The following is a 27,468-nucleotide window of genomic DNA, read 5'->3' as shown; positions in this document are numbered from 1 at the left end:
AAAAACATTTGAAGATTGTCATACCAGAATCATCCATTACAGCAATAGCTTGCTCTGCTTTATGCTGCAGAGCTAGAAGAGCAGCTTGTCGTCCCTGCAGAGCTCGCAGTTGCTCCTGCTGTTGTAACATCCTTTTTAATAAATCATGTTGTTTCTTCAAATTTTCTATCTCTTCCATAGGCTCCTGTTCAGGATCTCTGGCCTGAAAAATAAGACCAACAATACTTATATCTATATTAAAATCCATTTTCCCCTTTTGACTACAAAAATGGCAATATATGTACATAAATAATACATTAGTATTAAATATGCAACCCTATATACAATTTTAGTAGACCTAAATAAAAAAGAATCAGAATAGAATGATAACATACAGATAGCCTGCCATGTTAAAGAGTTAGGTAATTTCATAGTATAAGATCAGAAGCAATAGCTTATCATGAAGAGGAATTAACAAAAGGAAAGAAAGGAAAAAGACATACAAAACATAAAACAGAAAAATTGACAAGGGCAAGAGGAGTTACCTACATACACACACACACACACACACACACACACACACACACACACACACAAAAGAATGAGGGGAACCACAGCCAATAAAAAATTGAGAACAGTTTAGACTAGGTTAATGCCCAAAAAGTCTCTGTAAAAAGGCCAAACTAAGAAACTTTTCGCCCCACTCTTGGAAGTGATGCTACAAACACAATGCAAGACTCAGAGGCTCTGGCAAGAGAATGAGAATGAGAAACACAATGCAAGCCTCAGCACCTTAGCAAGATGATCCTGTCTCAAGATAAAAGGAATGGGGATATAGCAAAGGGTTAAAGTGCCCCTGGGTTCAATTTCCATCCCTAGTACCAAAGCATACAAAATAACACAATACAAAAAAAAAAAAAAAAAACCTCAGACAACAAACCCACTAATTTCTTTCTAACCAAGGACAAAAACTTTAAAAATAAAGTTACTTGATAATTTTATGTAAAAAGGCTTGAAAGTAACTGCATCACATTAGGCATATAAAACGCAGAAAATTGTGTATTTCATATCATACTATTACATTTTTTTACTTTTAAATTATGCCCATTCAGCTGAGTCTGAGGACATAAAATAGAAGTAAATACTTACAAATTCCCCCAAAATGATAGATAGGAAGTTATCATCCTGCCTAAAAGTAAAGTAAGAGATTAAACAAGCAGCACTGATAAGAAACAATCAACTTTTAGACATTAATTTTAAAATCATACAAAATGTAATCCAACAAGAAAAAAGAAAAGTCAAAGATATGAATTTAAATATAACCCCAAAACAATAATTTTTAAGATAAATTATGCATTAAATATATATCAGTATTTTTTCGTCAGTGATTTACCATAATTTTTTTAATTTAAAAACTCTATGATTTTACCTAACATTTACATAAAATATTCACCTTTGTTTTATTTAGGCAATTTTAAATTTGTCTTGCTAACAAAGTTTTGTTGGAGGTTTTGTATATTTTAAATAAGTGATCCTCGCCCCCTCTATAAAATTACTAAGGGGAGTAAAAAAGTTCAATGACTTTAAGAAAAAACATACTGATCTACTTTCCATATGTACACCTGAATTCTGGACAAATAATGGAGAACAACAGATGGCTCAAAGTAAGTTTCTTTCTGGCTGACATCCCTTCCCAGTACTATGTAAATGCCTCTTTTCTTTAACTCCCCAAATAGAATGCATCAATATTGTGACTAAGAATGCGTAACTGTGAAAACATTTTACATATGTGACTAAGAAATAAAATAGGAAATCAACTTATGATAAAAATATTTAATGTCCATATCAGAAGAGCCTGATCAGTGCCATATCTACTTATTCTGGACTATTTCTAAACTTTATGTACATAGGACAGAAGTAATCTATAATTTTGGTTAGCCTGCTACTTACTGAAGGCTTTTCTATTGTGAATTCCTAATAAACTACAACCCTTTTCAAAGTAACTACTGTTTACTCAGTTTTCTGCCATCCTACACAAGAGGAAGGATGTTATTTATATTTATATATTTATTTAATATATATTTGTTATTTATATTCATCCCTATTAAAAAAATCATCTTCTTAGTTCTGGCATATTTCAAGACTTTACATCTTCAAACCTGGAACACTAGGAATAATTATCAATAAGTCCTCTCAGATTTGGTAAAAGATCATTTCACAATAATTTCAACAAAGTCATTGGTAAAATGTAAAAAAAAAAAAAAAGAACAGAACAGGTACATTATCTCATTGGAATGAGATAATGAGAGAACTACAATGATTTTCATATTTTTCATTAATCCAAAAATGAACTTCCAACAATTTTTTAAGTTTGTGGAGTTCTATCACCACTTAATAACTTTTGTACCCATGTAAATAACATTTCAGACAGATATTTACAAAAGCTGAGTAAAAGGAAGAGGTGTAGACTATGAACAAATGCAAAGAAAGTGAGGATGGCAAAATGAAAATAAAATTACCTCGGAATAAAAACATGCCCAGAAGGTACTTGGAATAGAAATCCAAAAAGGAAGTCAAAATTATATCTATCCTTCAAATGTATACTTTTTTTTTTTTTTTTTGGCAGTACTGGGGATTGAACAGAGGGCCCTAAACATGCTAGGCAAATACTCCACCATTGAGCTACATCCCCAGCCTTTTCTTATTTTTATTTTTTACATTGAGAAGGGTGTCTCTAAGTTGTACAGGCTGGCCTAGATCCTCCTGCCTCAGTAGCTAGGATTAGAGGTATGTACCACTTTTATTTAAACTCAAAAGAGTTTAAATGAAACTACATTTTTACTTAACAGATAAATTATAAAAACAAATAACTTAGTCATAAAATCCCAAACTGCATATATATGAGTCAAATTTCAGAAAGTCCAAGGTCTTCCTTTCTTCCACTAATCTGGCATACCTCTGGTAATTATTCATAGATCCAAATATATTTTTACAGTTTCAGACAATTTTTACTATAATTTTTTCATGTGAAAAGTGAGGAACTGTGAACCCAGAGAAGACAAAGCTGTAATTTGTCCAAGGGCACAATTAGGCTAAGTCAGGTTCCTAGTTTCTTTTTTACTGTTCTTTACATCATAGTGTCTGCTCCTAAATACTATGCTTGGGTTCTAAACACGAAGTATAAAATACAATTTCTAAAGAGGCAGAGCTGGTTGGAGAGAGAAGGCTACCTCATGTAAAATAATTAGAAATGGTAAAAATAATAGCAAAAGAAAACAATGAGGGTATGGATATTTGTGGAAGGCTTCTTTTGTAAAATTATGCAAAATATCATGTCTATAAAATATTTCATAAAATGGAATCTGCTTCTGTAGGTGAATATTACCAGAATATTACTCATTTCATATCAAGCTACAACTCATAAGGTTGTTTTCCACTCTGAATCTCAGACTTCAACCTTTTTTTCCTAACATAACACATTTTGAAAGGATTCTAAAAAGGGGGAAATAGGGAAGGAATGGTGAGAATAATAGATTCTGTTTAGCAGAGGAAAAAATAAAAAGTCAAATTTTGGGAATAAATTTTATCCTAGGAAATTAAAATCATTTTAGGAACTGAGTACTAATAAAACCACACTAGGATGACCTTAAGAATCAAGATTAAAGACAGTCAAATTGTAATAAACTCCAAATTCACTTATAAAAATAATTTTCAAAGAAACTTAAGAATAGAAAAGAGTTTTCAATAACACATTATGGGGATAAAAATAGAGCTAAGATAAACTAGACTGTACTGTCAACTCTCAAATTTTGTTACTATTCAGGATAAAAGGAGACAAAAATTCCAAAGGCTATTATTGTGGTTCATGTTCACTTTCTCCTCTTCACTGCTACTAGTTTTTAAAATGATCACCCACTTTACTCCTCTGTTGGGGCACCATTTACTTAATTAACACTTTAAATTGCAAGATCCCCATAACTGATTTCAAACTGTGTCCTCAAACTCTACAAAACCAAACAAAAAACACAAACTGCCAAAAATCTAGAATTAAGTTTTGTGATTTTTCAACAGTCATAAAAAGAAAATACAAATATCTACAAAATAGAAAAGAAAGATCCAGTTGGAGATAATAAGCTATTAATAAAACATGAAATTAATATTGTATATACTCAATTATTAAAACACTTTGCTCTTGCAAAAGGATATAAATACTTTTATGAATGCTATTTTTATCCAAACTGTTTCAGGTGGAACTACATAAACTTATGTTCAATACCTTTATGCAAATCATAGAAAATTAAAAGAAAGAACATTTAAATCAAACACTGAAAGAAACCCAGCAAAAACATTAATAAACAAGTCTACTACATAATTACTTTTCCTAAAAAAAAAGGTTTCCAATAAAAACAAAAATATAAACAACTATAAAGCTTATCATTCTTACAAAGAGAAGAAAGCTAATAGCTTGCTCAATTTTCTTTTTCTTTTTTTTTAAAGAAAGAGGAGAAAGAAAAGAGAGAGAGAGAAAGAGAGAATTTTTTTAATATTTATTTTTCAGTTTTTCGGTGGACACAACATCTACAATGCCCCGCGCACGCACGCCAGGCGAGTGCGTTACCACTTGAGCCATATCCCCAGCCCTCAATTTTCTTTTTCTTTAATGAATTACCACAGAAAATAAGACAAAATGAAAAGTATCATAATGCACAAACACTAATATCAGAAACAAAAGGTAATTAATAGTCTGGATTTAAGAATGTTAGGTATTTTGAGCCTAGATAACAAAAAAAAGGAAATCAAATTACACTTTAAATCCTTTGTTAATGTAAATTAAAATCAGCTGCCACATATAATCCATGGGAAGGTATATAAGAAAGCAGAAAGAAATAAAAATGCTAAGGGATAGCATTTTACCAAAGCAAGTTACAGTATAATAATTAACCATGTTAATAATTTATGTATTTAAGAGTAATAGCAAGAACAGAAAGCAAATAAGGAAAAGGAATATGAACAAAAGAGGTGCTACTTAGAGACTTCCCAAATTAATATTGTGAAGTATACCTTTGAGGGAAATCCACGTTTTCGGCTATATTTCCTATTAGGCCTCAGTTCCCTGTCATTCTGAGGAGGTCTGTCACCTTTCCCTTTTGGACTTGTAGTAACGTCAATGTCTGAAACCTGTTCTCGTGAGGCTGAATTCCCTAGTTTGTCCTCAATGCACGGCCGAATTCTCAGACTAAAAGATGCCTCCTTTATTAAATAGTGTAGCATATTAATTTCTTAATACAAACTTCTGTTTAACATATAAGCCAGTCTTTTAAATAAACACAAAAGTTACCCAGTTCATCTTTAAAAAAGTAATCCACCCCCACCCGAAGTGGCAATAAAATCAATCAGAACTTTACATTTTTTAGACTAAATTGTTACTTATTATAATTAATAAATATCATATCCTAGCTACACAAAGCTGTTAAAGCATATTTTAACATTTATCCTACAACATATTATTAAGCAATTTCCATAATGTTATGGCTTTATGTTATTATGCAAAAAATTCTCATCATGGTGAACACTTCAAAAATTAGAATATAAACTATAATAATCAACTATACAATTTCCCACCCCTCTCTAATAAATTTTTTTATCCACATTGCCTCAACCCTTCCATTTCTGCTGGTATGTAAGGAAGAAATTATTTCCAGCACCACTGTACATAGAAAAACTATTTCCCCATAGTAGAATCCATTCTTCAACAACTGTTTGGATCAAGCCTTCTGAGCATTTCCTGGTGAAAGCAAGGTAGAGAAAAAAAAAAAAAAAAACATTCAAATTCCCCTCTTCAAATTAGGAAGGGCAGGGAAGAGAAAGGAGGCAGATAAGAAACTATGCAGGTGAATACTAAAAGGAAACAAACTCTCAAATTCCTAATGCTGAATGGTATTTTGGAACAAATCTCAAAAACAGGAGATATATATATATATATATATATATACACGGTTATCCTTTCAAAAGAAAATCTTTACTGGTAATAGGTTTTAAAGTTTACTAATGTATAGGCGTATCTGTTAAAATAAAAATGCTTGCAAGTATACTAGTTTTAAAGCACACTAATATCTGTGAGTAAAGTCTTTTCTACAACCCTTTCCTCAAAAGTTCTGTAAATTATTATTTTCCAAAGCATGGTTTCATGCTTTGGAAATTTCAAAAGAAATTTCATTTTTCAGTCAGAAATTACAGTATTGGCAGGAGCTGTGATGCACACCTGTAATTCCAGCAACTTAGGAGGCTGAGGCATGAGGGTCACAAATTCAAGAACAGTCTCAGCAACTTACCAAGACTCTGTCTCAAAATTAAAGATAAAAAGTCCTGGGGATACAGCTCAGTGGTAGAGCACCCCTAGGTTCAATCCCCAGTACCACACACGCCCACACACAAAATACAGTATTTTTCTCACTATGAAAAAAATAATAATGCAAATGCTGTCCTGTCCTATTTACTACTCTATCTAAATATTTCAATCATCTGGTTTTGCTACAGTACCAAACTAGGGCTTGAGAAATTAAAAATCCTAATATCCTTAAAATGATCCCCAATGGCAAATAACATGAATACTTTTCCAATAAATTATAAACTTAGTAATCATGAGTATCATTAGTGATTACAATAGCCCTTACATCCACAATAGATTTTAACTTATCCAATGCCTCCTAAAATTAGTAAAATTATACTTAAACAAATTAGAAAAACTATTTCTGAAAGCTAAAGTTCAGAAATTATTAAATTTTCAAATTAGCCATCAAAAGTACTTTAATGTGGGCCGGGGTTGTGGCTCAGTGGCAGAGTGCTTGCCTCACACATGTAAGGCACTGGGTTCGATCCTCAGCACCACATAAAAATAAATAAAGCAAAATAAAGATTAAAAAATTTTTTAAAAAGTACTTTAATATAATTAAAATTTTTAAACTTCCATTAAAACATACATACAGCATTAACAGTTTGAGGGTTTCTTCCCCTGGAATACACTTTTCATTAAAGAACGCCTATAAAATATCACTGTGAAAAATGGGGGGAAAGTTTAAACCTTCATTTCCAGCACTTTAATTACCAAAAAGCCGCTTACCGTGGTATCTGAAGCCTCAGACTGCACATCTATGTTTAGCGATGTGCTCTCAGCTACAGAACCAGATCCCACAGCTGAGTCTATAGTCCGAACATCCTCCTCCTCATTTTCTCTAGCCTGAAATATTTTAGTGGTATAAATCATACAACTATTAAAAAGGGCAGTAAAATGTTATAATGGGTGGCAAGATTTTTTGAAAATACGTTAACTCCTCTAGGATAGCATCAAAATGTCATCAGTGATATATTATAAAAATAACTTGATGTTATACAAAGATACAAAACTTACAAGAATTTTTTGGAGAAATTTCATGTATGACTTTTCTTGTTCTTTAAGGTGATCTATTAGATGAGTAAGGCGTTCAACATTAGCAGATCTTTCATTTTTCTCCACAAGATCTTCTCGCATGGAGCTAGCTTTAGTAATATAGTCACGAATTTGAACAAGTCTACTTACAATCTGCAGGGGAAATATTAAAAAGAAAAATAGCATGACACACAACATGTAAAACTTAACATAACCATCTCAATAGCAACAATTTAATAGATTTTTTACTTCAAAAAGAATAATGGTACATCTAGGTTTATTATATGAATCCATACATGCAAAAAGTCTGAATCAAATTTGGATTTTAATCAATATAATTGGCAAGATTAAAAATCACTATCAATTTAAAAATAAATTTCAAAACTATTTTACCTTATATTACTTGATAAATACTAGTTATAAAAGAAACTATTATTTATACAAATTTCCTTCTAATGTTTTCTCTTTTATGCCTAAGTATTATACTTTGAAAAGTACTTTTAAAAATACTACCATTAAAAAATTATTAGCGAAAATCTATTAATCACATTGTTTCTAATCTCCCTTTACCAAAATTAGCCATTCATTATTTTGTGAATAAAAGAAATCTTAGTGAACCTATATGCCATATTTCCAATCATTTAGTTTAAAAAATATTTATTCTACTTTAAGTATATCTGGTATATTGAGGAAGAGGGGCAGGGAAATACTTTAATTCCACCTAACTAAAATTCCAATGTGCATAACTAATATAGTTCTTTAAATATTAATGTTTATTCTTTGAGGTTTGTGAAAACAAGCAAAATAAACTAGTTTTATCACCTGGCTGCTCTCCATTGCAGGCTCTCCTCTACCATCTTCTTCAGAGACTTGACAGTTTTGCAAAAGGTCATTACTTAAAGCAGTAGCAAACAATTCTTTACATTGTGTTGATCCAATCACTTCTCTTTTTTGAAGACTTGCAGCCACATCTTTGCTCTTGTTAGTGTTAATCTGCATAGGCAAAAAGTTGAAGGGCTTTCGGTTTTCACTAAGCTGCCGTTTGTTGTTAGCTGCAGTGGCTCTACCTTGAGAATCACTTCCAATGCTTCTCTATACATGAAAATGAAATCAAATCACAAACAGTAATCTTTAACCACTTTTTAAAAATTCAAATGTTCTTAGCTTCACCATCAAGTATTGATTCAGCAGACATAGCTTTGTAATAAAATATGAAAAAGCTTCAGATCTACAAAATTTAATTAGCACTTCCTAGTTCTCATTTTCTTCAGACAACCGATGAATATGAACAAAATTAGTCTAGGTGACTTATTAGAACTTATGGGCCATATTTATAATTAATACTGCTATTTGTTACTTCCTTACAGAATTTTTATAGTCTTTGGAACCAACGAATCAATGTTATTTAATATTAACATCAGCATAAAGACCTATGTGCAGCACTGTTTTGAAAAAAGTATTCAGTTTAGTATCTGGTATAAATTAAGTATTAACTAATAATTTCCCTTTTCTGTAAATGTGGAAACATTTCTCTTTAAAGCATGTGTGACAGTAAAACATTGGTCAAGAGTTCATTATCATGTCTATTGGCTTTTAGATCAATAAAAATTCATCTAAGCTTTATTTCAGTGATTATATAAATACAAGTCAGTTTTAACTATAAAATATTTTTATTTATTTAATCATACCCACATAATTCATTCAACAAAAACATCCACAAATTCTTAGTTTATCCATATTGCGAGATTCAGTTACTGTTGCAACAAAGCCATTCATAGATACTTTCCTCTTTTATAATTAAAAACTCATATTTCTATGAACTGTCTCTACACCTCAATCCATGGGTAGATATTCGTGCTAACCTTATTTTACCCTTTCCTGGTCACAGATGACCTGGAAAAGAAATACATATCCAATTCAAATTGGTATAATTGTATTTTAGGTAATCTAGCACATCCCACACTTAACCAATAAATATGCTAAAGCTAAACTGGATACTTCCACTTACTTTTTTTTCCTTTTTTTGGCAACAGGGATTGAACTCAGGGACACTCGACCACTGAGCCACATCTCCAGCCCTGTTTTATATTTTATTTAGAGACAGAGTCTCACTGAACTGCTCAACGTCTCACTTTTGCTGAGGCTGGCTTTGAACTCTCAATCCTCCTGCCTTAGCCTCCCAAGCCACTGTGATTAAAGGCATGCACCACTGCGCCTTCCCTTTCCACTTATTTAATAACAATTTTATTCAGTTAGTATCATGCAAAATTTCATTTCATAATGAAATAATTTAAATTAGTTATTAGCATAGTAATAAACTCCAGAAAGATGTCTTTGGCAAGCTGAGAAATAATACTGTTACCCACCTCTAGCAATTAGAGAAATGCAAATGAAAACTACAATGAAATTTGATCTCATTCCAGTCAAAATGGCAATTATCAAGAATATAATTAACAATAAATGCTGGCAAGGACATGGGGAAAAGGGTACATTCCATACATTGTTGGTAGGGCTGCAAATTGGTGCAGCCACTCAAGAAAGCAGTATGAAGATTCCTCAAAAAACAGGAATGGAACCACCATATAACCATCAATTCCACTCCTCAGTATATACCCAAAGGATTTAAAATCAGAACACTTCAGTGATGTAGCCACACCAATGTTTATAGCAGCACAATTCAAAATAGCTAAGCTATAGAGCCAACTTAGGTGCCCTTCAACAGTTGAATACATAAAGAAAATGTGGTATATATATGCGATGGAATATTACTCAGCCTTAAAAAAGAAATTATGGCATTTGCAGGTATATAGATGGAGCTGGAGACTAACATGCTAAGTGAAAAAAGCCAGTCCCCAAAAGTCAAAAATAGACAGACTACTTTTTCTGATATGCAGAAGCTAACCCAAAATAAGTGTTGGGCGGTGGAAGGGGGGGAGGGGACTTAAAAGAAAAAAAATAGTAGATTGATTAGTGGAGTAGACAAAGGAGAATGAAGTGAAGGAAGGAGGGATAGGATGGGGAAAGAGAAATGAATCTGACCTAACTTTGTTATGTTCATATATGAATACTACAGTGAATATCTCACCATCATGTTAACCCATAAAACATTAATTAAAAAAATAAGTAAATGAAAGATCAGTAGAATTGAGGGAAGGGAACAGGGGGAAGGAGGAGGGGAGGGCAAGGGGACATACTGGGGACTGAATTAGAACAAATTATATTCCATACTTTTAAAAATTATGTCAAAATGTAACCTGTTGTCATGTACAACTTAAAGGAACCAATTAAAAACAAAGAAAAAAACCTGTTTTCTTCCAAAAGACATAGTAGTATCATCTAGTATTAAAATTCTTTTTCCACAGCACAGAAACCTTTTAAAAAGTACAAGGCTCAATTCTTTTTTTTAAAAAAATATTTTTTAGTTGTATATGGATATAATATCTTTATTTTTTTTATTTATTTTTATGTAGTGCTGAAGATCCAATCCAGGTCCTCACATATGTTAGGCAAGCACCCCACCACTGAGTCACAGCCACAACCCTCAATCTTTTATTCTTGAGAGAAATTACTTACTCAATTTCAACTATTTCCCCATAGATAAAACTTGATTTTTAAAATAATTCACAAACCTGATCTAAGTCACTGAAGTTTATCCGTTGTTTAAGTTTCTCTAATTCTGCCTGCTCTGGAACAGACATCTGAGTCATATATCTACTATGTGGAAATGTATGTGGAGTCTTTGTTCTTCGCCTTCCAACTCCTGGTGATGACTCCGGAGAAATCTCATTAGTTACCCTTTTATCGCTTTCTACACCAAACTTTTTCTTATTCTTTTCTGATGATCTATTTGCCTTCTTCTGCTGGCCACCCCAATCCTTTAAAAAAGTAAAAGCATAAGTTAATCTGGCCTCTATCAAATCAGGAAAATAATTTGATAAGCTTAAGGCAACAACACTTTTTGTGTAAACATACACCCTAGAGACATTTATGTCAATTAACCCATTTCCCCCCATTATTGTATCTATGCTAAATCACAGCCTATCCTTCAGAAAATAGATTACTTTCCTATTATACATCATTGACAAATCCCCAAATCTCAACCTTAGAATCTAAACATTTTCAAAAGCGTTTTAAATTTTTTTTTCTATTTATAAATTAAATAGTGAAATAAACTATAGACACGTTTACTGGCCTCCTTTAGATTGAAGTCAGCATGCACAATAAAAAAAGAACAGATCTGAAATCAACCTGGGTTCTAAAATAATTACTGTTTTTTAAAGAAATGTTCTACTGGATGACCCTAGGCAATTTATTTAACTTACTACAGTCTGCTTCCTAATGCCTAAAATCCTAAACTTTAAAATGGGATTAAAAATGAAATACATAAACATCTAATACAGTGCTTCACATTTAGTAAGCAATAAATGTAACTATTATTTTTATAGACAATGCTGTATTATATAATACCACACACAGAATTAAAATATGCTTAACATTATTGCTATAAAATATTTTTATTAATTACACCCACATAACCTAATTCATTCAACAAAAACATCTATAATTCCTACCTTATCCATATTAGTTACTACTATAATGAAACCATTTGGGTTACTTTTCTCATTTATAATAAAACTTGCCTCTCTATGAACTGTCCCTTCCATATATAGGTATTCCTGTCAACCCTTTATACTTACCCTACTCTCTCCTGGCCATAGCTGAAGGGAAAAGAAATACATATGCAATCCAAATTAGGAAAATCTTATCCCAAATTTTCAATTTGGAAATAAGAGATAACCAATCAGCATATAATTGCAGCCATAACTGAAAACTTTAAAATGATGGGGCAATTACACTATAACTTCATGGACCAGAGAAGCAGATAATCCTATTCTGTGAAGAGAAAACTGGGTTAAGAAGTACTTTGAAGCTGGTCATGGTGGCGCATGCCTTAATCCCAGTGACTCAGGAGACTGAGGCAGGAGGATTTCAAGTTTGAGGTCAGCCTTAGCAACTTAGCTAGACCCTATCTCAAAATAAAAAGTAAAAAAGGGCTGGGGATGTGGCTCAGTGATTAACCCACCACTGGTCTCAACCCCACCGATACAAAAAAAAAAAAGTACTTAGAAGCAGAGTCACAGTAGAAAAAGAGTGGATTCTTGACAACTTTCCAGTTCCTTTTTCCAGTCCCTTCCCTAAAATCCACCTATATTCCTTCATATGGTTTCCATAAAACACCTTTATATCCTTATAACAAATTTCCTTTTTAGTTTAAGCTAAGTCAAATTGATTTGTTAGTTATAATCAAAGGGTCTTCAACTAATAATGAATAATCCAGGGTACCTTAATATGTTAGCTAGCAATGTTAATAAACAGTGAGTTAGATTTGATGTGGAGAAAGCTGCATTTTAACATTAGAAATCAACAACACCATCAATAGTAAGATATCATACCATATTGTTGAGTCGGTCATCAACACTTTCATTGCTCCAGTTTGATAAATCCTGATCATTCATTCCTTCTTCAAAAGGACCTCCTCCTGTGGCCATATTGGCTTTAACAATTAATTTCCTGAAAGACAAGTAAAAACTAAGGGTTTTAACACATAAAAATAAGTTTCAATGTTTAAATCATTTCATGAAACTCAGCATATAAAGGAATTTCTGAAACACTAATTTTATGAAAATAAAAAGAAGCACTATCAACCATATGTTACAGACAACATCAACTTTATCTTAGGTGCTATCATATATTATGTTATCATGAGTTAAGTAGCTCGAGTAGAGAAGGAAAAGAAACCCTCTGTATATCCATTATGTGCACTGCATGCTTTAAGATTATTTTAACTTACTCAACACAGTCCTAAAATGTAAAGAAAATAGGTAGGAAAGAACTTTTTAACAGAACCAGTGCACTGTTAATGAACTTGGCATAGAAGTGATACCACAAGAAAACTGGCATTAGTTTTATTCCAAAGATCCAAAAAAGTTAGAACTACTCTGCATAGAACAAGGAGAAACAAGATATATCAGAACGTTAAGTAAGATGACAAGAAGGTGGGGAGACAGAAGCAGATCAAGGTGGGGTGAAGGGCCAATAAAATCCAAGAGTGCAATGGCTAAAATACATTTTAAGAACAGTGATGTAGTAACCATAGCTTCCCTTATTTGCTGAAGTCTACCAAGCTCCCCAGGGAGTTTTTGCTTGGGCATGTGAAAATAAGGACAAGAACTTAATGTCATACCTGGGTTAAAGAGACTAGAAACAGAAGTAGCAATGGTGGAAGCAAAGGTTCAGAAGCAGAAATGGTCATGAGAAAAAATTTCTAGATAATCTAGTAGAGGACTCTGGATTTCCAATAGTTATAAAATTATGTAGGAGTAGGAAATGTTGAGATAATTTTATCTAAAATTTAAGGGACAGAGAGAGCCATTAGACTACAAACAAAAGTAATAATATTCAAAAGAGTTAGATAATTTTACTATAGTCATTGTGCTAAAAGGGCAAAAAAGATTACAAATCCAAACTGCTTCAATTATAAGATCCATTTGCTACAGCATAAAAGCAAAAAGATCATCATCCATGACTAAACAGGATTAATCCCATGGATATTTTAATGCTAGAATGTTTATTAGAATACATATTACATTAACAGATTACATAACAAGTTAAATCTTATCTTCTCAAAATAAAGTGATGTGATAAAATTCAACAAATATTTGAAAATCTTAAAAACAACAAATACACTGAGATTTTCCTTAGTTATACATATTAAAACTGTTTGTATTCTTTGAAATAGCATACATTAATAACTCTCCAAATAGCTGAAAAGAAGTATATTTAAAACCAACAGTCAACATTATACATAAAATAAGACATGAAGGACAATCCTACAAAAGCCAAAATAAGAATGCCACATTCAATTTGGTAAGCACCATTTCAAAAGTTCTATGAAAAAAAAGAAAAAATATGAATATTAATATTGAAAAAAGGTGATATTCTTAAAGAACATGCATTAAAAAATTTAGAGAACTTCAAATTATTACCAATACCCACTCAAAAAAAATAATGGAAGCCAGGCGTGGTGACACATGCCTGCAATCCCAGACACTTGGAAGGCTAATGCAAGAAGATTCCAAGTTTAAGGCAAGTTGGGCAACGTAGCAAGACCCTGTTTCAAAATAAAATTTTAAAAAGTTTGGAGATATAGCTCAGTGGTCCAGCACTTGCCTGGCATCTGTGTGGGACCCTGGGTTCAATCCCCAGTACCACAAAAAAATATACAAATATATAGTTACGTATGTAGGGGAAATGATGCTACAGTAACATACACAAATTATCTAAGAATAATATAATTTTCCCCTTGTGAAGAAACACTATTACATGCTATAAAACAATATAATAGGTAATTAAACGGGAAGTCCAAATATTGCAATCATATCATTTTTCTAAATGCTTAATGTAATTCCAATAAAAATCCCACCGGGATCCTTCTTGAAACTTGAAAAATGATTCTAAAATTCATCTGGAAAAATAAATAGGCCAGAACAAATATTGGTATATGGAAAATAAAAGCAAGTAGAGGTCAGGAGGGTATTAAATTAATTTAAGACATTCAACTGTGAATATCTATATATAAATTAGTACCAGCTCAAGAAAGAAAATACTCAGCACCACACAGAATACTTTACATCCATTATATCACTTTATCCTCACAATTCTACAACATAGGATTATTCAGTTGATAGGACAATTTGCTAACAATTTTCAAGACTTATTAAGAACCTTGGTAATCTTTCTTAACTGGAATTCTTTATCTCAAACACAGAACATAGAAAAATGACTTCAGTCATTATTTTCTCATTTCTCCCATGGACATATCCTGATACTATTCTACACGGAAGTTAATTTCATAGTAAATAATAAATGTCTTATTGCATTAAAGTTTAATCCTCCTAATGTTAAGAAAAGGTATCTTAAACCACAAATATTGTAAATAAATTAAAAACAGACAAGACAAAAATTCATATAAGATAAAAAAACAAATAAGAAAATTGAATGGATTTAAAAATACAGACTTTACTAAACTTAGAATACAGAGCAAGGCATGGTGGCACACTCCTGTAATCCCAGAAACTCAGGATTCTAAGGCAGAAGGATCACTAGTTCAAAGCCAGGCTAATAAGCAACTCAGAAAGACCCTAAGCAACATAATGATATCCTGTCTCAAAATCTAAATAAAAGTTCTGGGATGTGGCTCAGTGGTTAAGTGCCCCTGGGTTCAATCTCTGGTACCAAAACAAAAAACAAACAAAACAAAAAAGAAATCACACATACACGCAGAAAAAAAATTCAACAGACTTTACTCACATAAAAATGAATCCTGCCAAGCATGATGGCTAAGTTTGTAATCCTGAATACTCAGAAGGCTGAGGCAGGAGGATCACAAGTTTAAGAACAACCCTGGCAAATTAGTGAGACTCTGTCTCAAAATTTAAAAAAGGGGTAGGGATGTAGCTCGGTGGTATAGTGTTCCTTGGCTCAATCCCAGCACCACTACAATAAGAACAAAAAAGTTAATCTTAAGCATTCTGAGAATAAATACTAAATGACAAACTGGGGGAAAAGGATCAAACAAATATGAAGGTTAGTTAATACCTTTAGCACATGAAGAATTAAGGATATTACAAAAAAAAGTAAACATAAAATAATAAAAAATATTAACAAAGTACAGCACCAAATTAAAATAAGACTCTATTAAACTTGTTAATTTCATATAAATTACATACTACCTAATCCTGGTTGAGAGTAAAGGGAAAATGGAACACTCAGAATCTATGATGAGAACGTAAACTGATATAATCTTTCTGAAAAGTATTTTGGCAATACTGCATCAAGAACTAAAACAAGAGTTCTGACCTAAAATTTATAAATCTCCATATCCAACCTAAGAATACAACCTTAAATTTAAGATTTTACTAAATGTCAAATGACAGGATGCATGTTATTAGACAAATTGTCCTATACCCACAGATAGACTACTAAGCCCCCTTTAAAATATATAATTACAAAGGCTAAACAACATAACATCTTTATAGTATAAAAAGTCACATAATATTAAGAGGAAAAAGCAGTATGAAAATTGTATACAGACTTTTAAAAAATAGGAAGTATACTAAAGTGCTTTTGTTAAACTAATTATTGGTTACAGGGTAGAAATGAGATTACTTTTTTCCTCTTTTCTCTGATTTATATATATTTAAGCAATCATTTGTATTATTTTTAACCTAGAAGTATATTTAGGGCCTTTTAAAATAGTTAATACCCTAAGAGTTATTTCCAGTGAACTGAAACAACTCATTTAAACAAAATGTTCTGCAACTACTATTTTCTAGAAGTAATGACATTAATATTAATGTCAGTAATATTAAAGGAGCTCCAAAAATACAAATGCAATAGAGGTGTTAGTGTACTTTTTAGAAAGTACTAAAAACATCTGGTGGCAGAGTTCTTGTTTGGCATATAGGGTCCTAAATTCAATCCCTAGTCTGACAAAAAAAAAAAAAAAAAATAGTATTAAAAGGAAATTGTATTTTTTTAATATTTATTTTTTAGTTTTAGGTGGACACAATATCTTTATTTTATTTTTATGTGGTGCTGAAGATTGATCCCAGTGCCTCATGCATGCTAGGCCAGCACTCTATCACTGAGCCACAAACCTCAGCCCCCAAAGGAAACTGTTTTTAAATGCAAATTAGACAGCTAGGGATATAGTTTAGTGCTAAAGTACTTGCCCAGCATGAAGAGGCCCTGGGTTCAATTCCTAGTACTGCACAAATAAGTAAATAGGTTAGAAGATTAAATTATGATATTTAAGTAAAAATTCTCATATGCTAGCTTTTTCTTCAAATACAGTATGCTGTTCTTTCTTTTTTTGTGTGTTTTGTACTGGAGGTTGAAACCAGGGCCTCACACATACTAGGCAAGTATTTTATCCCTGAGCTACATCCCCAACCTACATGTTTTACTTTCTGTCAAAACAACAATAAAGTAAACTCACTTTAAGATAAATTAATTAACAATATATTTGGAGAAGGTCTTACATTCTATTTCTGAATTACAATAAATTTTCTATAGCCAGCTACAGTGGTGGCCCACACCTGTAATCCCAGCAACTCAAAGGATGAGGCAGGAGGAGTATCTCAAGTTTGAAGTCAACCTCAGCAGCTCAGTGAAGCCCTAAGCAACTTAGCAAGATGCTGTGTCAAAATAAAAATTAAAAAAGGGCTGGGATGTGACTCAGTGGTTAATCACCCCGGTTCAATCCATGATATTAAAAAAAAAAAAAAAAAAAAAAAAAAAAAAAAAAACCTTAAATGAAGAACTTGTTCTAAAGGTGAATTTATATATCAATGACTAAATACTATTAAGTAAGTTTCTAAAACAGTTCAAAAATTGTACATTATAATTATTTGGGGAAAAAATTATAGAATTTTTTAAAATCTTTTAAAAGACTATTTACTAAAGTCTTATCTACTGTTAGTAAAATAATTTTGTCCACTGTTATACTGCAATTGCCATATAGAATATTAACTTAATAATGATATCAAATGTAATTTAAAGGCACATAACAGAAGTAAAATTACTAATATAAAGAAATAATTACATTTGGATGAATTCTCAAAACATGAACATTCAGCAGATTTCTCAAAGATAGTAAATATCTCCCCTATACAATGTAGAAGACAGTAGCAAGGGACTGGGGTAGTGGCTCAGCAGTAAAAGAGCAGTTAGTTAGTAAGTGCGAGGCCCTGGGTTCAATCCTCAATGCCACATAGAAATAAATACATAAAATAAAGATATTGTGTCCTACTACAACTAAAAAATAAATATTAAAAAAAAGAAAGAAAGAAAAGAGTAGCAAGTCAAAGCCACCATTAAAAATATGGGATATCAGCTGGGGTCGTAGCTCAGTGGTACAGCACTTGCCTAGCACATGTGAGGTAAGGGGTTTGACCCTCAGCACCACATAAAAATAAATACAGGTATTGTGTCCATCAACAACTAAAAAAAAATTAAAAAACAAATATGGATCTCTGCCCTCTAAATTTTAATCTATAGACCTATTAATGTAAATTAATATTTAGAATAATAAAAAGATTCTCATAATCAAGACTAGGAATGTAAAGAGAAATGTAAAAAAAAAAAAAATCTGGCTGTGCACAATGACTCAAACCTGTAACCCCAACAACTTGGGAAGCTGAAGTAGAAGGATCCCAAGTTGAGGCCAGCCTACACAACTTTGCAATATCATAGAAATAAAACAATAAAAAGGATTGTGGATATAAATCAGTGATAGGGTGCCTCTGGGTTCAATCTCCAGTAAAGTGGGGCAGGGGAGGGGGACCAATTCAAGCAAGATTTCTGTGGTACAATCAATACAACTTGGAGACTATTATAATTGGGAGATGAGGAATCAGTTACAGGATGAATCCTAGGTTTCTAGCTTAAGCAACTAGGTATATGATAATCATGTCAAAGTGATTAGAAATGAAACAAGTTTTAATTGTTGAGAGAAAAGAATGATGAATTCAATTTTAGAAATATTAGGTTTGAGGTACTTATGCTACACCCAATTAAATTCATCTAGTAAGCAAATACACATTCCTCACAAGAAAAATCTCAGCTACAGAGATAGATCTGTAAGTCATCCAGTCATAAATAAAAGTACTTTGAAAGTGGGCAAGAGGGCTCAGGAAGAAGATGATGAGTAAGAAAAGATTAAATCTTAAAGGACATTCACATTTAGAGAGAGAGAAGAAAAGGACAGCAAGAAGGCACCGAGTTTAGGACAGAAAACAGGAAGTGTGCCAAGAAGGAGGGGAGGGTGTTTTACCAAGGACAAGCATGTGATGAGAAACCAAATGTTACCTTTGTCAAATAAGAAAAGCACTGAGAAGTGTCCACCTGGATTTAGCAACAAGGCTACTGTTGACCTTGGTAAGAGCAACTTCAGCAAAGCAATGAGTTCAATTCCATAACTAGGATGCATTATTGAGAGAAAGGAGAAAAAAATAAAGGAAATCACTAGACAACAGTCTTAAGAAATTAATCCATGAAAAGAAGCAAGCAGAAATGATCATGAAGAATAAAATGGAACCATCCTAAGCATGTTTAAAATTTGTCAGGAAGAGCCTAAGGAGGGTAAAATTGAAGATGCAGCGGAGAAAGGAGATTGGATATAGTCTCTGAGAAAATATGAGCAACTGGGATCCAAGGCAAAAGAAAACTGATTAGCTTTTAATTTTTTATTTCTTTTCAGCTATGTATGACAGTAGCTTTGACATATTACATATGTTTTGACATATTACACATACATGGAGCTTAACTTATTCTAATTAGGATCCCATTCATGTAGTTGAATGATTAGTTTTAGATAGACAGAGGAACATCTCTTTCACTGAAAGGAAAGGATGTAACTGGACGGTGGTTAGCAGATTCAGTACTAGGAAACTGAGGGAGATCACAAGTCCTGTGAAGTAGGAAAGATTGTATGTTAAAGGTTAAAGGGTAAGATGCAGTGGCTGCGAGATCTGAAAAGAAAGTGTGGCGAACTAAAGGCAGCACTAAGTACTTAGGTGAAACCAGAGACCATTCACTAGTTTGTTAACATGCATTACATTTTTTTTTCTTCTCCAAAAATGCTTATAGGCCTTGTAATAAATTCTCCACTGAATTCATCCAAGGTTGGGATCTTGACAGGCAGGTTCAATATACAATAAGATGAGAAAGTTGAAGCTGCTAAAAAACAAATGGTATGGGTAATGGATGAAAAAATGAACATCTGAATAAAATTCTTTTACTTTAAAGAAGCATTCTTACACTAAAGGAAGTTGAAACAGTTAAATTTGTGAGTTTCACTTATCTAATTTTGACAGTCCTACTGGGCTTCCTTATCTTGCTAATAAAAATATAAAATGTAAATACACTATAGCAATTTTAAGCTACTTGCCATGATTTTTCTTTCTTTTTTTTTTAAACCAGGGATTGAACTCAGGGGCACTCAGCCACTGAGCTACATCCCAGCCAAATTTTTGTATTTTATTTACAGATGGGGTCTCACTGAATTGTTTAGTGCCTTGCCATATGCTGAGGCTGGCTACGAACTCGAGATCCTCTGTCTCAGCCTCCATAGCCTCTGGGATTACAGGCGCACACCATTGTGCCCAGCAATTTTTTTTTTAAGGAAAATCCTATTACAGAATTCTTACTAGAGAGAAGCATCATATACAAGTAGAATATCACAGTTTTACTACCATGAAAATACCTACAACTGAAGTTTGCCTTTGAAATAAGAATATGAAGTAAAGAGCTGGGTGTGTGGGCTGTGGATGTGGCTCAAGCAGTAGCGCACTCAGCTAGCATGTGCCGAGTGCTGGGTTCGATCTTCAGCACCACATAAAAATAAAATAAAGATGTTGTGTCCACCAAAAACTGAAAAAAAAAAAAAAAAAAAAAAAAAAAAAGAGCTGGGTGTGGTGGTGCACACCTATAATCCCAGCTACTTGCGAAGCCTAGGCAGGAGGATTGCAAACTCAAGGCTAGCCTCAGCAATTTAGTGAGGCTCTAAGTAACTTAGCAAGACCCTGTCTCAATATGAAAAATAAAAAGGGCTGGGAATGTGGTTCAGTGCTAAAAGTGTCCCTGGGTTCAATCCCCAGTACCTAAATCAATCAATCAAACACAAGGTAAAGAAAAGATTTAAATAATCAAGTAATTAAGTTTAAAAAATTCCCCTGGATTTTTAAAGTTAAGGTATTATTTTTTCAATGGCATTACATTACTCATAAGCGGTCTGGGGTTGTGGCTCAGTGGTACAGCGCTCGACTAGCACGTATGAGGCAATGGGTTTGATCCTCAGCACCACATAAAAACAAACAAATAAATAAATAAATAAAATAAAGATATTGTGTCCAACTACAACTAAAAAAAATTTTTTAATTACTCATAAGCATCTCTGAAAATACATTACTTCTCAACTAATGGGGTAAAATCAAGATTTTAAGAAATTCTCAGTAATGTAGAAAGGACAGTTTTTTCTCTTAATATTAGTCACAAAATAAAAATTGTTGGAATTTTATGTATCTAAAGGATATTCTAAAGGTTGGACTATTCGGGGTGTTTCCTCTACTGAATATAAAAAAGAAACAGCCTGTTTTGAAAGATTTAATATAGTATATAACCAAGCACTTTTAAAGAAAACTGAGAGAAAATGTAAAAGTATTTAGTATTATGTGTAATTTAACTAAATTTTCATTTGAGGAATTTCTTCAATTCTCTGTACTTCCATTTTTTTACTGGTACTTTTTAGTTATACATGACAGTAGAATCCATTTGACATAATTATACAAGTATAGAATATATCTTATTGTAGTTAGGAACCCATTCTTGCGGATGTACATGATGGTGGGATTCCCTGTGATGTTTTCACGTATGTACATAGGAAAGTTATGTCAGATTCATTCCACTGTCTTTACTTTTCCTATCCCCCCTCCTTTCCCTCCATTCCCTACTGTCTAATCTAGTGAACTTCTACCCCCCACCACCACCACTTTATTGCCTTTCTATGGGTTAGCTTTCTTCCACATTATCAGAAAGACCATTCGACCTTTCGGGGACTGATTTCTCTTAGCATGATAGTATCCAGATCCATCCATTGCTTTTTAAATTTGAGACTTTTCAATTTTTAAATAAATTTCTAGGACTTAAGATACCTCTACAATTACCCTCTTCAAATTAAAAAAAAAAAAAAGCCTAACACTGCAAATAAATTGGGAAGAGATGGATAAATTTCAAAAATATATACTGCTTAATTTGAATCAACCAAAATTTGACCTTACTATATATCAAGCTTTGTATTAGGTCTATCTTAAGGTACAGTTACCAATGGTATAACTATATTTTTTTAGTTAAAAAAAGTTTAACTGATAACATAAAAACAAAAAAGTTGTACATATTAATAAGGTGACATGATGTTTTGATATATATATATATATCTATATATATATATATACACATTACATAATATTTAAATCAGGTTAAATATATCTCCTCAAGCATTATCAATGCTTTATGGTATACATTTTATGCCAACAAAATTTGTATAATATACTCTTGCCTTCTACAAAAGCAAGTGTGAACCATCGACACCAATTAATCTCCCAATATAAAAAATTCTAATTGTTAAGACTTCTTCCTCCCTACAACTATCTCTAAAATTTATCAATTCCTTATCATGAATTACATATCCTCCCTAAGAAAAAAATCACTAAGCCCTGGTACTGCCATCAATCTCAAATCCCTATTTTCAATGCCACTCCACCCCATACTCACTAATAACAACTCTATTATCTCTTCCACTGGACCATTACAAACTCCCCATACATCCATCTATTCCCAAACATTCCTCCTGCTACTTTGGCTTCAGTAAAATCCCAAAGCCCCTAAAAGCACCATTTTTTAGTAATCATTTCTTAAAAAACGTGCTACTTGCTGGGTGTGGTGAAGCATGTCAATAATCACAGTAAGTTGAGAGACTGAGGCAAGGCGATTGCAAGCTTGAGGCCAGCCTCAGCAACTCAATGAGACCCTGCCTATAAATAAAAAACAAAAAGTACTGGGGATGTAGTTCAGTGGTAAAGTGCCCCTTGTTCTGATCCTAATAATAAGACAAAACAAAGATGCTATTTTTCCTATTCTCCTAGAAGGATACTGTTTGCAGACCATTCTTATTTAATGCTTAACTTCTCCTTTTAAAAAATTATTCATAAAAAATACCTCTCCTCCTGTCTTGGACACCATTTCCTATTATCTTAGCCAAGGCACTTTTCTTAATAACAACTGGCTCCTAGTTTTATTCTCCTGTGTTCATGAATTGAACATCTGCAATACTTTTTCTAGATTCTGGCCTCAATATCAATGTCCATCTCATCTTCTCTATTCCAATACCTTTTCATCCTGAATTGGTAATTTATTCAGAGAAATTCTGAATAAATTCCTTTCTGTTCATAAATTCTTGCATTATATTTTTTCTCACTGCCTCATTTCTGTTAACCTTGCTCTTGGCTCTCCCCCAAATGCTTTCTAGTCCCTTGATCTTTTTTTCTCTCTCAATATATTAATCTGGCTTCCTTACCCAAACCCAAATGCAAGTAAATGCATTCTAAAAACATCTTGCTAGCTTCATCAACTTTCTCTTCTATTTTCCCATTTTGATAACTCTAGATAAGCCCACCACCTGCTTTGTTGCTTCTACCCTCAAATTCTCAAACAGTGAGGAAATAATGACGACATTGGTTGTGCCCACTATTAAGGTACACTATATTCTATACATATACACTTTACCATGAGGTAAAGCACTTTGACTGCTTTGTACACTGTCTTATCTCCAGTATTTTATGGTCATTACATAGTACACCAGAGCATTCAACTAGATTTATAAAATAAATGTAGTACTATGTTTCTCCTGTTTAGATTCACACAAAATTCACTAGTGTAATCATTCTAAACCCTTTGCTTTTTTCAAGTCTCAAAACCATTTACTTCAAAAGGCTACATCCCCTATTAAGAAAATGAAAGTTGGGGTCAGAGGTAGAGCACTCACCTACCACCACCACATGAAATTAATTAATTAATTAAAGGTATATAAAAAAGAGAAAATGAAAGTCTTCCAATGTGAATTAACTTGATTATTATCATTATTTTTATTTCTTTTATCTATCTTCCCTAATGTGCTAAAAGGAAAATTAATTTTATAATTCTTTTTATTTCACTAAATGCCTATTACATAGCAAGCATCTGTTAAAACCTGTGACACACTCACATCTAACCATTTTTCTTGTCCTATTCTGTTATAGTCTTCCAGGAAAAAAGCGAAACAAAACAAATACACACTCTGAGAATTATAATGAAGATATAAATCAACTACCAATTTGTATTTCTACACAGCAGTCTCATTGCAGGTCCTCATAGGGAAGCTGAAAATCTGTTGCTTTCATAGAAAGCAAGAATATAGTAAACAAATTTTGAAAATAGGCTTTCTTAAAATCTTAACAGTAGAATTAAATTCATATTCTGAGATATTTTTAAAGACCAATTATTTCTAAAGTGGTTTTGACATAATTTCTTCTGATCTTCAACCTTTAGTCATTTAAATTCCAAAGCGCCCTTAACTTTCCCTGAATGAACTTTCCCTAGTAATGACTTAACATGTTTCAATGCACTAGGCACAAAAAATTCATGTTAAAAGTAATTTTAAACAACTAAAAGAATTTCAATAACAAGTATAACAAACTTAAAAAACAGTTTTATGAATAAAAGATAAAACCAATTAGCAGACTGTGGAAGGACATTTCAGATTAAATGGATTTTGAAAGAGATTATACTAATAGTTGTCATACAATAAATTTGAACTCACATGGTCTGAGGAAATTCTGTGAAGGCATATTTGAAAAGATACTTCACAAACCATTCTAGTTATTTAGTTATTAGGAATAGCATGGAAGGCTGGCCAAAATAATATGCCAAAAAGCAGAGCAAACAAGGCAGCAGACCCAGAATGTTTGTACAGCCCTCAATCAAACACTGGATACCAGTCTCCATCATAAAGTGTTCAGCTATAATACAAAGGAAAATAATATGTCAAATTACCTATTTAGAAACAAGTTTTGCAGCTCAGAAACAGCTCCTTTTCTGCTTCACACTTTAAAGTTGTTGTCTGCATATGATAAAAAAAAATCACTTCAGTAAATTCTTAACACTGTGAAGTACAGAATAATAAATATTACATTTGTGGTCTAAAATATATTTAGGAAATCAACAAAGAATAAAAATATAATTTATCAGTATTTTTAAGCTTAAGTTACCTTAACTCTTTTGGAAAACAGTGCATTTAAATGTTAAAATTCCCCAAACCTCTAACACGCTACCAAACTGCAAAATGATATCTTAACATCTATTTTGTAATAGTAATGAAAACAGCTAACTCCTATTATCATTGAGAAATCCGTGAGAAAGTTGATTCTGATTGATCAAGTCATTAACTTTCTATCACTATTCAAGAACTTTGGTCATACGATGATGAAAAATGCAAGGCTAGCTCCTTCATAACAAAATAATCCTGTCTCTATGTAAACACAAAGTGTACCTTCAGTTTAAAAATTCAGTATTATAACGGCATCCAGTTACCCTGACCAGGAAGGTGATAGGGAGAGAAAGGAGCAGGTGCAACACCCACTCGGGTAACCAGAGAATACCAGAAGGCGGGGTCTGGAAAGCGGTTAAGGGGCGGAGATGAAGTGGGCGCCCAGAAAGCCCGCTTTCCAAAGCCAAAACAAGATCCCCATAGTTCAACCGACCCAAACCTCAAACCGTCCAGGAAAAAAAAAATCCTAACAAGGTGAGCTGTGGGATGTTGGGCCGCGGGATGAAAAGTGAGCTCTACTGTCCCCCCACCAATGGGGCCAAATACCTAATCCCTAAACGCCAGTTTCTGCAAAGTAAGCAACGTTTCCCAAATCCCACTCAGCATTTCATTTCCCCAAATTCTTGACCCTAACTAGATCTGCAAAAGGGATGGAGAACAGGGGCAACAGGAGGAGTGGGAGGGAGAGAGCGCTATTAAATCAACATTCCCTTCGCAAGTAATAAACCACCTCGGGTCCAAAAGTCAGGAATGCCGACCCCCGCTCGGTTACTTCCAGAATACTAGAGAGCAGAAATCCGGCTGCTCACAGGCCAACCCAACCCTGTAAGGGTCACGACGCTCCTCGTCTGCCCTTCTCCACCCAGGAGTCTGGACGTCCATAGCCCCACAGAATGGAATTTGGGGGGTGGGGTAGGAGGAAGCACGATGAAGGGGCCTCCAGCCACCAAGGCCTTCCTTTGAGAGCTCGACTCCGACACCCAAACGACAGCCCTCGCTCTTCTGTCTCCACCCGTAAGGGGGCATTCCTGGAGCACCCCAGAAGCAGGGTGACATCCTCCCCAAGTCTACGACAAGAGAGACGGGGAGTCTGTAGTCGCCAACGCGTCCCCAGAAGCTCACCTCGGAGATCGCGTCGATCGGTCCGGGGGAGGGGCGGACTGTCTGCCTAGGGGACGAAAAAGAGGCAGCAAAAAGTCTCAGGAGACACCGAGGAGGCGTGGGTCCCAGGTCAGGCCCAACAGGGTCAAGCGTCCCAGAGCCGTTGCACTCCCGCCCCTGTGGCGCGCTGTCCTCGGTTGCCAGGGACCGGGAACGCGGAGGCTTTACCTGTAAACGAAGCAGCCGCTCCTGCCAAGGGCGCAGCGGCCGTCAGCCCCCACGACCCGCCACTGGCAACGTTCCTCCCTTAGAGACCACAGCAGGGAGGTCCACAAGTTCCCTGACTGCCTAGAGCCCAATGGCCGCCTTTCTACTTTAGGTACTCGGCGCCAACCGCCGCAGCCACCGCCATCTTAGGACCTCATTGTGGTGGGAGAAGCGGGGCGGGGGGACTGCAGAGGGGGCAACGCGAGGCGAGACATGCGCCGTCACCTCGGAAACGGCCGCGCGGGGGCGAGAACTCGCCGGGGCGGGAGCCGCAATGCGATCTCAGTAAGCGCTAGACTCGAGTCACGTGACCCGCCAGCGTCTACCCTGTCCTCTGGCCTTTTAGTCAGAATATGTTACACAAACGAACAACCAGAGACTACATAGCCCAGAATGCAAACTCGGTCCCGTGTTATAAATTCCCTTCCGCTTTAGGGACGGAGACTACAAATCCCAGCAGTCTGTGCGCTTCCAGGACGGAGGCCTGTGCGGAAGTGGATTGGCCCCTTCGGACCCTGGAAATAGAGCGTGGGGCGGGGCTAGTTTTCCGTGGGGGTGTCAGCTCCAGGTGGTGCCCCAAGGAGGAAGAAAGACTGAGGTCGCACTTTCTGTCTTTCTTAACCAGAAACTGGTCGCGAAGGGAAGGAAACAAAACAGCCCTGACGATCTTATCTAACCCCCTAATTTTAACGTGAGGAACTAAATCCTCGGA

At 34.1% G+C, this 27,468-nt stretch overlaps 1 protein-coding gene across 11 annotated transcripts in view; it reads right to left on the bottom strand.

The window, feature by feature from the left end:
- The window catches only part of PCM1 (pericentriolar material 1), a 92,954-nt gene extending 65,864 nt beyond the window's left edge, over positions 1–27,090 (bottom strand). For 3 of the 11 annotated variants that reach the window (XM_081269590.1, XM_081269595.1, XM_081269596.1), the window contains exons 1-9: positions 26,511–27,090; positions 25,115–25,181; positions 12,859–12,976; positions 11,035–11,280; positions 8,228–8,497; positions 7,388–7,558; positions 7,100–7,216; positions 5,041–5,229; positions 25–202 (exon numbers count right to left, since the gene is read on the bottom strand). In XM_081269590.1, coding sequence (XP_081125716.1) covers positions 25–202; positions 5,041–5,229; positions 7,100–7,216; positions 7,388–7,558; positions 8,228–8,497; positions 11,035–11,280; positions 12,859–12,954 — 1,267 coding nt within the window. In that variant the 5' untranslated portion in view covers positions 12,955–12,976; positions 25,115–25,181; positions 26,511–27,090. The remainder of the gene's footprint in view (positions 1–24; positions 203–5,040; positions 5,230–7,099; positions 7,217–7,387; positions 7,559–8,227; positions 8,498–11,034; positions 11,281–12,858; positions 12,977–25,114; positions 25,182–26,510) is intronic. The other 8 variants (XM_081269597.1, XM_081269598.1, XM_081269600.1 and 5 more) reach the window with 4 other exon arrangements.
- Positions 27,091–27,468: the final 378 nt, after the last annotated feature.

Source organism: Spermophilus citellus (genome assembly GCF_964194105.1).
Source record: "Spermophilus citellus genome assembly, chromosome: 16".
Classification (NCBI taxonomy): domain Eukaryota; kingdom Metazoa; phylum Chordata; class Mammalia; order Rodentia; family Sciuridae; genus Spermophilus; species Spermophilus citellus.
This window is presented reverse-complemented; position numbering and strand designations above follow the sequence as displayed.